General features: G+C 41.4%; 1 protein-coding gene across 1 annotated transcript; it reads right to left on the bottom strand.

Annotated features, from left to right (window-relative positions):
• Positions 1-3,873: 3,873 nt before the first annotated feature.
• lin52 (lin-52 DREAM MuvB core complex component) lies at positions 3,874-15,156 on the bottom strand. Its single transcript, XM_034110907.2, has 6 exons — positions 15,051-15,156; positions 13,964-14,038; positions 13,830-13,867; positions 13,628-13,694; positions 13,386-13,469; positions 3,874-4,262 (listed from the first exon to the last, which is right to left on the bottom strand). Exons 1-6 carry the CDS (start codon positions 15,067-15,069, stop codon positions 4,207-4,209), a joined length of 339 nt encoding a protein of 112 aa, XP_033966798.1. The 5' UTR covers positions 15,070-15,156; the 3' UTR covers positions 3,874-4,206.
• Positions 15,157-15,480: the final 324 nt, after the last annotated feature.

Here is a 15,480-nt window from a genome sequence, read left to right as displayed (position 1 = left end):
TACAACAGATTAAAGCAGGGACATCTCCCCGGAGTAGGGAGCATTAGACTCAATGTGGGACACAAAAGAAAGACTAATACATAATTACCTGACCTTCCACACATTTTCTTGTAATTCACTAAGCAAATATTAATAACTGGTTTAATGGGCTAAATAAATAATAAACCGTCATTTTAAACATTACACTAAAGGATATGTCTGGTAAGGGAAAGGGTTAAGTAGGCTTAAATATTTTCTTTAGACAAATGATGGCAGATGTTTGGTGTCAGGGAGTTGTTGAACATGATGTTATTGAAGAAAAATGTTTTATTTTTATTTAACACTCGTTTTGAATGTGATTTATTTAAATGTGTGTAATTTGACTTAATTGGAGAAGACACAAATCATATGCTTATTATGGGATATTGCATTTTTTTATTTACCCTAAAATATTCAAATTATACAAAAGTTTATTTTAGTTTTTTTAGGGTTAATAAGATAATAAGTGTGTTGAGTTAAAAGAGAAAATACTGTCATTGAGATAAAGCTAATTTTACATATTTGTGCAAACATATAAATGGATGAATATGTTTTTTTCCACTTTTCCCTATGGTATAATTGTAGTGCTGATAACAGTGACAATGTTTTTTTTGGGTATCATTTAGAAAAAGATATTGGCCAATGATGTGCATATTGGTGGATGGCTTCCAACATGATACACACTGCTTGCATCAACAAAGGTATAAACCAATAATAACAATGCAATAATAACGCAAGTAATGTAGTAAATACATTTGTTTTCCTAAAGTAGCAACAAAAGAAAATACTGGGTAACTGGGCCAAGATGGACATACAACATGCACAACACAAAAACGTAATCTAAAACTGCATGAATTACGATTTGCAGGCACACCCAGCCTCAACACATTCGCCCAGCAAAGTCATTTTTGATATCAAACAGTTTGGAATGAGCTGCTGATGAAGAAGGAGACAATTATTGCTGCTGCAATTAGTGGCTGGCCAGTTGAAAATAATTAGGGCCTAGTTAGTGGAAATTCTATTAATGAAGAAATCAATGTTATTACGGTATGCTAATGACGAATCAGCCTGTTGGGATTAAGTCATTTATTAACATGGAAGGGTGTGAGTCAGGATGACCCGTCAATTACAGGCGAGTTACTGCCCCTCTCACTCCATCATCACGCTGCTGCAATCCATACAGGCCTTTTCCGTTTGTTTAGTGCAACACTTCTCCTCTCTGTATGGATTTTAATAATCTCTTGTGAAAATACCTGCATGCTGTTTTACATGCAGAAAAGAGGCTCCCTAATAAGGCTCGAGATTAAGGGATGATTTAGTTCAGTCATTCGTGTTGCCCATCAAAGACCTAAAGGATCTGACGGCTTCAGATTAAAAAGAAAACAGCTGTTAGACATTTCTTGCCTCCCCACCCCCTTAACCCAACATCCTTTCTCCGCTCCCCTCACTCCTCCTGTTTCTGCACTTCTGGCATTGTAAGGCTTATAATGCAGAATTAGGAACAAAGTGTTCTCAAACTACCACAAATGATGTTAACAGCCCAGATGTGAAAGAGCAGTGCTGAACGCAGCCAGCCTGTAACCTTCAAACAGGTGTACCTCTGCTGCATGTCAAAAACGGATAAGCAGCTGCAAGCAAAAACCGCCCACTATAATGAATATCATATCCTGCTGATGTGACTGCTAAAGCTTGAAATGCATCTGTGATAATGAATAAATAAGAAGACAACTTTTTCTTTTGCAGGAAGGTCACAGCACCACTGGAAATAAAGCTGAATGCATGATCAACAGCAGATGAAGGATCATCTCAGTCACTTGTTTCCGTTTTTTGATCAGGGTGGTAAAATGATCTGCAAAACAGATTGTAAGCAAATGCTTCCCGTTAGAAATTAGGAACTGTTATGCAGGAAGCTGCTGTTCATCAGTCTTTTTTGCTAAATCAAGCTGATCCTCGGTGTTGAAACAGGGTGCAGGACAGCCTGATGACAGCAAGCATGTCGAGCAGAGTCAGGGGGAAAACTAAAGCACAGCCAGAGCCTCATGCTTTCCCAAAGCACTTGCAGGGCGTGATGTGACACGATGCCCCCACCTGCCTCTCCCTCTCCCCTCCCCATGCAAAAGGAGTTTGCAAGCCCCGCAGCTTTCTCATGGCTCCTCCACAATGGCATGTTTGCTAGCTGCCCGTCGGCATTGCTTAATTAGGCGAGGAGTTGATTCATTTGCACTAATTGACAGCTAATTTAAGGACTCGGGGCACATCGGATTGACGTTTGTCGGGGCACAGACGAATGACCAGCTCAGCAGGGACTGACCTGTTTCTTGAATAGGCTGTCTGGCTGCAGGAAGGCTGCGGGTGACGGGCAGCCACCAGTGCGTGCACCATATTGGGGATGTCAGGTCGCTTACCATGTCAGCGCTCAGCAGACTGCATGTTCATCAAGTCAGCATCAACAAGTGTCCATGCAACCAGTGACAGCATGGTCGCATACATACTTGAATGGAAACATTACATTATCAATTTTCCTGTAGAAAGTGTACTTTTACTATTTAGCTTTTGATGCACTTAACATTTTCAACGATGGACTTTTACTTTCAAATCCAGTGTGCTATCACTACTTTTACTCATGCTAAATCTGAATTCTTGATCATGGTTATCCTTTCTGGTAATGATACTTAAAGATTTGCAGTGCATTTGCAAAAATGGAGGGGTTTTCACTCTCTGAGAAGCCATCAAGTCTGCAATTAAATGTCATAATAAGTAGTTCATAAAGTTTTGTGGTAAAATCTAGTTGAAAAATCCCTTTGCTTCACATGCTCTCTCTTTTCAGTAGGTTAGATGGCTGGAGGAGGATAACATATTATTGATATACAAAGCCTATATGGAGGGCTTTATCAACCCTTAATAAAGCCACTATTCCACCAATAATCACTGAAATGTTGTTATCATATAATAATTGCAATAGGCCCCGTTAAATACGAAAGATGTATAAATAAATGTAACCTCTACAAGCCTTTAATGGCAACAGAAAGAGTTATATTTCGTTTTTTGGATGGCTGGTTTTGTTACCTATTTAACAGTACAATTTGGCAGTTATAGGTTATTGATAGGATTAGGCATCTGTATTTGGATGTTCTATTGTGCTCTTATATCAAATACATAATACTATGAGTATTAGGACACAGTCTAAATAAAAATGTACTTCCTGGCCTCTCTGCCTCTCCCATCACACTCCAGCAGCAACACTGAAGAAGCTACTCTCTGAAATGTGAAGCTGTACCAGTGATTTAAAAAGAAAAAGAAAAAGGGGTGAGCCAGGGTCCGCGTGAGAGGGAGGGGGTGAGGCTGCTGAGGAATTGGCGGCCTCTGTCCGTGTGAATCGGAAAGGAGGTTAGGGGCTTATTAGCAGCCCGGGGAGAAGTGTTGGGAGTGAGCGGGCAGAAACCCTGCGACATCTCCAGCCGAGAACAGTCCGAGGCATTGTCTCACCTAATTATGGCCGATGGACTTCTTTTTGTTTCCCTCTCGGCATGCCTGTCCGATTCCCTCTTTGCCCGGCCACTAGCTCCGACAACACTGAAGTGTGCTAATTAGAAAATAAATGGTCCTAGTAATTATGTCAGCTCTCATTAAAGGCGATGACAATGAGCAATATTATTTTTACGCAATGTTTTGTGCCCCGGTAGCCGGGAAAACACTCCCACATCAGAGCTGCTTACATGTCGCAGCCGAGAGTTGATGCACTCTGTACGTCAAAGAACTGCCCTAATTAAAAGTTGGACAAAAAAGCACAAAAGTTATCCGCTTTGTCTGCACTCATTATCATTCAAGAGGACGTCAAATAAAAAAGCAATCGTCTTTTCATTTTAAAACTTTATTATACAACTTCAGAAATTGAAAAAAATGTAAATCATGTTTAAAATAGAAGGGAGAATAAATAGGGAACATTTGATCAAGGAAAGTCAGAAAGAGGTGGTACATCATTTTGAGTTTCTGTGGATGTAAAGGCATCTGTCTAGGACAGCAGGAAGATACCTCAGCCACCAGGGAGCATTTCTGCTTCAATTAAAGGTTTTTGAAATGTGTAGTGAAGGTCTTAACATGTTCAGAGCATACTGTTTAATGTATAGAACTAATTCACCTTCCAGTGCCCACATTTGTTGATGCTTGTAGAAAAGAAAAAGAAAAACGTCACTTCTTGGGCCTCTCCAATATGTTCAGGAACTTCCCCCTGGTCATTTCTCGGGCTGAAAACAAGAAGACACATCACATATTAAAATAATGTTCAGGTTAATAGATATATTTTTCATTTATTATGCTGGTAAGATACTCCAGTATGCTTCACACCCTCCCAACAACCCTTCATAAGTTGGGTAAATCAGTCAGTCTTCCACAACATTTGCCTGCCGCTCTCACCACTTCAGAACTGTTGTTTAAAAATGCAAAGCATGTATTTAATATCTACGGTGTCACACCGCGGGGTAATTTATACAAACATCTGTTCATTCAGGACATGGAAAACAAGATAAGATGGAAGCGTAGCCACCAAAGAGTCTTGTGATTTGCTTTATCGCTGTCTCAATGTAGTGAGGCACAAGTACTCAGACCTACGAGTGCATGAGACTGTGTGTTCGTGTGACTGCAGGAGGAGTGCGTAGAGATTATTATCATCACTATTAACCTCAACTAGTGAACATGTTTAAAATAAGCGACAAATGAATAGCAAAATAATTTAAAAAAAGTAGTAAATATGCCTATTAAGCCAAAGGAATACATTTGAGGGGCCATGTTAGGAAATAATGCAAAACATCATGCTACACAATACCATTGTTATTTTGTGAAAACATTTCTCATATTGTTGCTATTTTATTTATTTATTTAATGATAGGTTATTGTATTCCTTCAAATAAAAAAAACCAAGTTAAAATTAAACAATCTAAGAAGAAAAAACAATCCGGTGAATACATACATTTTTAGTAACCTCTGTAAATGAATGTACCAATGATTATAACAAAATCAATTGGTATTATATTTTCCAGCTTCACTCTTTTTCTCCATCTTGTAAAGTCTGTGCGACATCTGTGATGCAAATACAACACATTGCTAAAGGCTCTCCACAGCGGCATGTTTGGTTCAGTAAACAACAACACAACTACGTGACACAGACACCGCCCTGCTGAAGGCTCTTTGTGAGGGTGGTCTTCACTGGGAGGGCAATAACTGGCTCTCAGACCTCCCTGCAGCATCATTAGAAACCCTGAGATGCACCATCCAGGTACAGTAATCACTCTTTGTTCAGATAAGAATAGGACCCGGCTGCTCTACAGTTTTTATGAGCTGCCGAGATCATCAGCGACTCTGATCAGTGTCTAACTAACCTGGCTCATCAGCCAAATACAAGACAACAGAGCAGCAGAGAGAGGGAGGATATCAACCGGGCATCTAGCAGAAAGTCATCCTCCGTCCTGACGCCTACAAGAAGAATATGATCACAATCTCAGCTGGCTGCTGCTGTCTGCCTGTGTGAAGCCCCCCCCTCTCCGCCTCCTCCGCCCACAGCGGCTAATGAAAAAGCCGGGCCAGTTAGTAATTTAGATGAGTTGCCTAGTGTGGAATGATAATGGTGCATCTGGGCGTGGGGGCCACGTCACCTTGAGGTGTCCCTCATTAGGTTAAAGATGATGCTAATTGGAATGGGATGGATTCACTCTGCACTTTGCTGTCTCTTCAAATCACCCTAAACAAAGTCATCAGGGGACCCCGGGACATGCATAGGGTGCTTTAGATTGAAATACAGCCATCAAAATAAAGCGAGGGAAAGCAATTACTTCGGGATGACCCTCATGCCGCAAGTGCTCTGATGTCACTTCCTTATTAGGAGCAGTTACACTAGGAACGGTAAAGGATACTTTTCATTTTAAAAAGGTACCATGCTTCCCTCTCTCTCTCTTGTCATCACGTTCCCCGTCTCTTGATGAGCCCAAACTGTGAAACGGATCAGGATGGCTGGGCCCCTCCTCCCGAGACCCCTCGCCTCACTGAGCTTCTTATTAATTACGGTTCAGTTCAGACTCCCACCGCTCAGACAGAAATATTACTGATACCATCACGTTAAAGACCCCATTAAACATGAATCAGTGCTCAAGTTATGATGTGTGCCCCTCTTTTTATGAAAGGGAAATATGGGGGAAGGTGTTCAGCCGGTTATTACAGAACATGAAATAACGCATGCTGGATGAACTCCAGCCAAAAGCATACATAGTTAGACCACCGAAAGAGCTACAATAGGAGTTATTCACAAAAAAAGGGTGTTACTAATAACACTAACAATGTACTTTTTTCCTAATATACGCATTACAATACCTCATAATATGGGACTCAAAAAAAGTTCCTATGTTTGACTGAGGTGGAAAAGTTTGTGTGGTGACAAAAGCTTAACGGGGCAAAGTGCAAAGGATTTTGTGAATAAATCATAACTTGCACGAAGCATGCAACTTAAATCTCCTCTGAAGACACGAAAGATTGTGACGGATAAAAAAGGTAAATATGTCTGGAGCCTTGACAAAATGTAATCTTCTCAAAGAAATGTATGAATGAACCTGATTTTCATCACGCAAGTTTCCTAGTATTTGTATAATTGACGTTGGACTGAAACTCATTGGCACCGGACATGACAATTATCTTCATAATGATAGTGGATGGTACAATGCATTCATTCACTTTCTTTTGCTGATCTGGATTTGTGTTATCCATTATTATTATTATATTTATTCATGCTACATTAGAATAGGGAACTTAGCTATTATGACGTATGAGAACATACTATACCAGTACACTGAAACTGAAGCAGCTAAATGGCATTCAGCCATCAATGGTTTAATCATTAACAACTGTAACGTGTCAAATTATCTTCCGTGAAAAAGACCTCGACAATAACTGGTAGCATAGATGTCAAAATAGACTTCTCTTGTTTAAAAACCTGATGATAAATTATTGATTTCAATTCAAATGTTGAACTTTACTGCACTAGCTTGTTCTACATGTTATTTTATTGAATATATGATCTATAAACAATTTATTCTATAAGTGATTTGTAAAATGTACATAAACAGACAAAGGCACACACACACACACACACACACACACACACACACACACACACACACACACACACACACACACACACACACACACACACACACACACACACACACACACACACACACACACACACACACACACACACACACACACACACACACACACACACACACACACACACACACACACACACACACACACACACACACACACACACACACACACACACACACACACACACACCACACACACACACACACACACACACACACACACCTTTTAGAGATTTGTTTAGTTGATTAGAAAGGTCAATTACTAATTTTGCACTAAGTTAATCAGCATCTTGTTTCCTCTGCCATCCATACTAAATGACACCTTATGGATTGTGAGGGCCATCTCCTGGCCCTGTTGATTTGTTTGATTCTAATTATCATTCTACACGATCTGGTCTGAGATTCCATCGCCGTCTGCCGTGATACTTTAGCAACACAGCCACATTATACAGAATATAACAATTCGATATATATCTACATTGCCGTTATCTTAAAGGTCCCATGTCATGGCCATTTCTACTGATCATAATTCCGTTCTTGAGGTATACTAAAATAGATTTATATTTTGCAATTTTCCAAACTCACATTGGTTTCTCATACAGCATCTCTGTATAGTATGTGTATTCACTCTGTCCTACAGAGCTTGTTGGAGCTCCTGCCCCCCCTCCCTATGAGCCCACTGTGCTCTGATTGGTCAGGTCAGCTCACCCACTCTGTTCTGATGAGTCCACCACCGTTACAGCAAAACATCAGTGATTATGTGTTTCCATGGCGTTTATTAGCAACCAGAAAATGACACCAGTAATGACAAACAGATGAGAATGCTGCGTGGGGGCCGGGTGCTGTGTTGGCGGGACGTTGCGCGGCTCGCTTCTGGAGCGGACAGTGTGAGCTGGGTTGCTGTTGTTGTTTCCATCATTTATATCCGTAAATAGACACAATATGTAAAACAGAGCTTAGGTTATCATAAGAATGAGGACGTCTGAGAGCAGATAAAGGAAGAGCGTGCTGAAGGCTCCTATATCTGCAAATCCAACATCAGACCAGTAATCCTCTGGCTGCAGATTTCACCCTGGGTAATGCTGCTAAGGCACAATGCAACAATGGAGATTAACCTATATCTGCAAACAGCTAAATATGCCCCGAGGCTATTTAAAATGATGCCCTTTTAGCAAATATTTTAACAGCGAGTTATGCTAAAAGGCTAAAAATCACCATATATAGACTAAGTCATTCCATATTTTGATAACTTTTGATACTGAGATATTTCTAGTATTTGGATTGAGTCTAACAATGAATACATGAAAAATTAAGTCACGCTTTTTTCGGACAATTCAATGGGAAAATAAGAAAAATAGTCTGAATGACGAAATAGAAGCGATGTACAGAAACATATGTATGGTAGAGATGTTTATCTTGTTTTACATATTATGATGTTACCTCGCCATACAGCAAGGATTAAAACTACAAACATTTTGTGGTGTAAACAAAATATGTCTGTAATTTTCTGCCCTGGCACCTCCTTCTCATTGAGCGAATCCCCGGTGGCTCAGATGTAAATGCTTGGCGGTGTAACATCTTACTTTCCCTGGTTTACGGTGAGTGATCTGGGTGTCATTGTCACGGCCCACTCCCAGCCCCCCCCCACCACTCCCCTGTGTATTAAATGAGAGTAATCATCGCTTCGCCCCCCCGCACAAGACCCCCCTGCACAACACCCCCCCCCCCCCCATGGCACGCTCCCGGTGAGCCTCTAGACCCCTGTTAGCGCCAAAGACAGATGACCACCTGGGTTAACTGGAGTCCTGGACCCCCGCCCTGACTGCCCCAATTCACTTTCATTAAGAGTTAAGAGGACTTATCTGACCCCCTCTGCCCATCTCCGAGTGCTGCTCAGCTATTACGGGCTGTAAGCTTTATTTAATGGATTTAACATCCTCTTTCACCGCCGTCCTCCCCGGGGGGGACGAGGGGAGACACAGAGGAGATGACACACACCAACACACAGGCGAAGAAACACTCGGAAGCACACACATACCGCCGACGACCCCCCCCCACAGCACCCCCCCGCCATGCAACACATACACCTGACGCTCATGTTTGTGTTCAAAATTCAATTACCCACTTATTGATACTTCACAGGGATATTTAAGATGCAGACACGAGCTGTGATTTCCCAGGGGAGCCACTGGTTCCTCTTTATGTCCCAACCGAGAGGCGCCCCCCCCCCCCCTCCCTCATCCTCTGATGCATTTTCGCCTGGCTGACACACACCCACACACACACTCACACACCAAAACAAACACATCTGCACCTCCCAACCCCAGCCGACGCCTGTTCAAGAGGTGTCCTTATTAATAGGCAATCAGTCAAAAATCATTCATTAAAAAGCCTAAAAGGTTTTACACCCGCGCCATGATTAGCTGGGAGAGAAAATCCAATGAATTCCTAATGCCTTTATGGAAATGAGGTGTCATTTCCGATCTGCTCATGGAGGCGGCAGGCAGGCAGAACTGAGGAGCGTTGTGTGTGTGTGTGTGTGTGTGTGTGTGTGTGTGTGTGTGTGTGTGTGTGTGTGTGTGTGTCTGCCTCTGCTTTCGCACAGCTCTAACACTGATCCTGCCTGAGATATGGACAGGCTTTATACAGCTGCAACCTGCTACTCGTGTCAGCCAGTTGTAAAATGTGTGTGGAGCCGCTAAAGATTCTCCAACCATGGTTCATCACTATAGTAGCGGCTCTTTTCTGTCAGCACGCCCAATTATTTGAAAAGATATAACTATGGGAGCCAATTTGAGAAAACTCGCCCCAACAGGCTCAAGGTTACTACACATTACGATGATAAAAACCAGAGCTTCAAAAACGGAACCATCCTTGAGGCTTATTTCACTTTCCTCACACAGATTGTGTCCCCTTCAAATAGATGCGCCACAATGCTGCCATTCATTGCAAACATGAGCCCCAAAGAGACACAGGAGAGAGTTAAAAAAACGAGCACAGAGGAGTAGTAGAGGTGAAGAGGAGGAGGACGAAGGCAAGAGGCGGTGAGGAGGCATCCCCTGTTCCTCATTCAGCTGCTGTCAGCTCAGGCACTTCATAACGGGCCGCCCCGCGGTCAGCCGCCTGATGGATTGATGGAGGCACATTAGCACCGGTGGGGCCCGGTGAATGCAATCATATTCAGCAGCGGCTTGCTTCTAATAGGCCGGAGATTGATCCTGAGGGTGAGGAGGAGACGGGGGTGAACGCGGGCCCATTAGGAGCTGTCAGGGCAGGGCGACCTTCAGTCTCACCTTCACATAGGGAGATGCAACAGGGGTCAGGGTGGGTCTACGCCATGTGTCATAATCAGAGGAGAGGTGCTCTGTAGAGCTCCAACAGGTGGTCTACAGAGCACACTGTGAGAAGCTGTTTTAACCGAGATATCACAGTTTTAAACACTGTTATATTGTTATTTCTTTTCCTGGCCTTAAAGATATTAGTGGGAACTATGGACATTAAAAAAACAAAAAACATTCAGGATAGTCCTGTGGCCTAAGGCGGGCCAAGAATATCAGTAAAATGAACTCTTTCCGAGATCAGAGAACAAGAGTGGATTGTACAACTCAAATGTGTGATGTCATAACGTTTCAAGCCTGGTACCGCTCCCTAGACAATGAATTGGCCAAAATGATGTGGTGTTCACAGATAGGCAGCAAGGGAAGTGTTCCGAGTATATGGATACATTTCCTGGGTCAGAAAAGAAAACAATACAACAGAAGGAAGCTAATTTGGGTATATACAACATGTGGTTCCACAAAATCAGGTGACCGTTCTTTGTTTGGGACTTTATACTTGATGACAAGTTTAAAACGTACTTGTATAGTTTATGTTTTTTTCTAATGCGTTTGATATTCCATAGTTAATATCCAAGATTTCATACATTTGATTTTTTTTTTTTTAAGCGTTTCATTTATTTTTAAAAGGGTACATTATCCGCTTTATCCAACCCCTAACATTTTAATGCACATTTCTTTCTACAATTTCTGCCAAGGGACAACTTGGGAGCTGGCCCATATACTAGCCTATGTGGAGGCATCTCCTAAAAAGACCCACACTTGAAATATAATCCATTATCAGAAATGAGGTAATCACTCAAAAACGTGACTCAGTCCTACAAGTGCTGTAGTCCACATGTCAGTCACATCTTTCTAATATTCTGTTATTGGTTTAAATGTGTTAACGAGCGAAGGCTACCCGGGAAACATTTCCTAATCAACAGCCCACCCTACACGGAGAAGAGTTAAATGGTAGTCGGTAGCCCTGAGCCCACAAGTGTGATAGAGCCCCATCTCTGGCAGTGTGGTGCGCAGCAGCACGGCCCTCCAGCGCGTCCCAAAGGAACACTCAGCTTTCAATTACCTCCAATAACAGCACTTATCAGAGTCCTCAGCTCTCCCCAGAGACTCAGGGCTTGATGCCCGTGCTCAGCAGCCCACGACAGGAGCATTCATCACGGGGTGGGGTAGCAGCTGTGGCCTGAGGAAGAGGCACGCGTCAAACCCCTCTGGGACTAGAGCGGGCAAGCGTCACTCAGACATCATTGGGGGTGCTGGTGGAGGAGGGGGTGAGGCGGGGGATTAAGGGAGTATTACAACCCCCCGCCCCTTCCATGTTAATACTTATGTACAAACATGTGTGTACAGCAGTATTTAGAGTGCAAAATGTGCAAAAAGGGCAGAAACCAACACTGTCTTGGTATGTTTGAGGTACAGGGGGGAAATGGCGTCCTTGTAATAATGTTTGGTCCCGGTCCTCTTTCTAACTGCAGTAGGGGAGTTTCACTGCTTGATTGTTCTGTGCCCATTAACCACCTTCCTCTTTAATGGTCCACATGTTGAAGGGGGAGGGGTAGTAAATCCTATCCCCCTGCCCTCAATCTGAGTTTGAGGAGTCTCGTTTACGGGTACTGAAGAGTGCAAAACATGATGAAAAAGTAGCTGAGATTTACAAGGCCTTCCCTGACAGCCAGGAAAAGGAGAAAATTAAACCACAGAGCATTAAACAGGCACCCATTACAGGGCTGCTCCGACACCCATAATAACCATCATTGTGTCCCGTCATCGCGGGGGAACATGACATGATTGCAAAGCCTGCAGGCCTGCACCTGTGACAGCTAACGTCTTCATACCAGCCAGATTACATGCTTCTGTGCGTTGGTGCGGGAGATTAGACACTTTTACAACTAAATGAATTTGTGACTTATGGTCTATGCAAATACAACACATGCTACACAATCTACAGCCTGATATCATGTTTTACTCTTATCTAGGCCTTCTGTGGTATGTTCATTTGGATATGTGTGCATTATACCATTGCAGAGCACAGTTCAATCACTCAGGAGTCAACTCCCTTGCCTACACATTTGATGATGTTTTTTTCCCCCTTTATGCATCTCTCACATTTCAAAGCCTTTCCAAATGATTTTCTACATAACTTTATTCATAAGTACAAGCTGTCTTAATGGAGTTTTACAAAGCAGTCAAATGTGCAAGACTTTAAAACCTTACTATCTACATCACATAATTTTGCCTTGACTGCATGTTAGTTGAATGTAAATGACCCAGGGGGGAAAAAACATTAACATGTATTTATATCTTTCCATTAAGAGGGAAGGCTATATCACAATTCTTCATTGCTTTTCCACTGGAAACTCCCATTTGTCTCTTAGAGCACTTAGCTCTCTAATCCACATGGATTATGACAATGGAGGCAGTGGAGAATGGATTAAACACTAGATTGTGCATCAATCAAATGCTTTAGCACTTGTTGTGGGCATGCCCCTGTTTTCCTACCTTTTCCACTCTAACAAGATTGACCTAAATACACCTTTATAAAGGTCTCAATTCAAACTATTTATGCTATTTCATAGAACTGGAGAGCTGATTTAAAATGGTTGGTTCCAATTTTGATCCATTATGTTATTGGGTTAAAACATATGAGCCTATGTGCAGTCAGCCTGTTTGGGTCTTGAAAGTGAAAGCACATATGGAGGCTGTGAAATCAACTAGCTACAAGAAAGGCTATGAGCACCATCTAGTGGTGACGTGGACCAACTTGCATCTGTTTATGGGACATTTGCATACTTTTCACTTAAATTGTATTCAAGCGAAAATGGAACCAAACATTTATATATGAACCTTTTTAACTTCAGGTGTGTGATGTTCAGGTACTTACACTCCTCTAGGCCCAGCTGGTAAGCAAGGTTCTGAAGTCCTTTGACCTTCTCCATCAGGTTGGCTGTGGTCAGACTACCCAGCTCTACAGAAGGATAACAGGAGCTATAATGAAAACTCAACGTGTAACTAGTTTCAGAAAATGTGATCCCATTTGATAGGATTATACTATTTCCGTCTACTTTCTCCTTGTTCAAAAAACAATTGAAATTGTTACAAAAAAACTAAAATGTTGTACATTACCTTTCAACATTTCAATGTCCTCACTCTCTAGTTCAGCCATCCATTTAGGGGGTGAATTATTGATAGGCTGTGATGTAAGACACAACAAATGTCTCAGTGAACAAGATTTATAGATGAGGCCTATACAGTATATCATAGTATGTCAAGCCTACTTAATTATCTAGTTTGTAAATCAAAAGTAGCCACAGTGAATTAAACTCACGTTTTTACAAGATGCAGCAAATTCTGCAACTCCAGGCACTGTGCGAGAGATTACAGGATAATTAAGATCATAGCAACGTAGGACACAATCTCATGGACAGTAATCACAGGAACAGAGAGGGGATGTAGACTTACAGCGCTCCGGCCACAGGTCTGGTGACGCTCTGTCCAACTTCTCAAAACTCAGCAAAGAGCCCTCAAAATCGTCACCTATCAGAACACAAAATATACTTCTTGTTTTGCTTTCACACTCTTTATGTGGAAAATGCATTAATTGTACTGCAATAATGTAATGTAAGAGTTTTAGAAAGAATAAAAGTACAATAATACAATAATAAAGTTACGGTGTATGTTTAATTATCAATTACTGTGTTGAACCAATATAGCTGGCATTATATAACATTGTGTAAAGTATCATCTGACTAAAACTACATTTTCAAACGAAAAAGTTGTGCCTTTAATGAGGAAAACGTCAGAAGTTGTAAATAATAAAAGTATATCAACATAACATACAATGTTAGTGTGTTTTATCAGATATGAAAATATATTGCCTATATATTGATTAAAATACTACATAATTAAAATGCTTACATACTTAATACATAGATTATATGTAAATTATGTCGAAATGTAATACATTGCCATACTTTAGGGTAGCACACAAACATGTGTACGAAAGTGATCAACATGGAAGACAACTACATGGAAAATAAATACAGTCATACCTTAATGTTTTTAATAAATTGTAAATCACATCAGTGACATCAGTCCTAAACATTAGTGGTGTTAACAAGACAAAAGCATGAACATCGACTGACTATTGGAGTGAAACCCATGACTGATCACGTTATTGTGAATGAAAACAGTTGGGCGTTACACAAATGATAAACAAAGCAGATTTAGCCTGTTAATAGCAGGGCAGCAAGCTTCTGAGATTAGCTATGTGTGTAGCTGGAAGCAGTTTTGTGGGTCAGTGTGAACGATGGTTCACGCTTATCGTCTCTTCCCTTTACATTGGTCAGCAACAACACTGGGGCTAGTGAAGGCTTTGGCAACGTAATAAACATCTCCAAACATTACAAATACAGCGTTAATATGTGTTTTCTGTCGCCTTGGTATGTCCTTGTGTGTAGGCATAGGAGTTGCTAAAGATATAATGTCCTTAAACACGTCTAATTTAAATGTTATACACAACATAGCAGGGTAAGGAATTAGAATTTACCTCCATTTGGAGACGCCATCTTCAAAACACACACGTGACTAACGACAGCCAATCACAGCAGCCGTCCCCCAGAGTTGACGTCTAGCGGTGTTCTTCACCAACTTCCCACCAGGAAGAGCAACGTAACTGTATAAAGACTGAATACATAGGTTTAATAGCATCAAAGTGAATTCAAGATGCATTAAAATACATTATGTACATGTTTTTGAATGGGTGAGGTCAGTTGATACATTAACTTTCAAGGAATAAACGCCCCCCTTGACAAATGAATAAGTAAAGCTCCAAGCAATCTATCATTTATAATCAAATGGTCCCTATTTTCAGGTTGAGAACTACTGAATTACATACCTTTTACTTTCGTTTGAGAAACATCCTATATTTATAAATATAAAATAGTTTTTGAGAATTAGACTGTAAGCAGGAATGTATA

The sequence above is a fragment of the Pseudochaenichthys georgianus genome, chromosome 22 (genome assembly GCF_902827115.2).
Source record: "Pseudochaenichthys georgianus chromosome 22, fPseGeo1.2, whole genome shotgun sequence".
Classification (NCBI taxonomy): Eukaryota; Metazoa; Chordata; class Actinopteri; order Perciformes; family Channichthyidae; genus Pseudochaenichthys; species Pseudochaenichthys georgianus.
Note: the sequence above shows the minus strand (reverse complement) of the source record. Positions and strands in the feature narration are given on the sequence as shown.

Excerpts from the sequence above, each read along its gene's own strand:
- lin52 (XM_034110907.2), bottom strand. Across the intron at positions 13,868-13,963 it reads AGACCTGTGGCCGGAGCGCT|TGCCTGGAGTTGCAGAATTT; the intron begins GTAAGTCTACAT and ends TCTCTCGCACAG. Across the intron at positions 4,263-13,385 it reads CCAGCTGGGCCTAGAGGAGT|CCCGAGAAATGACCAGGGGG; the intron begins GTAAGTACCTGA and ends TCTTGTTTTCAG.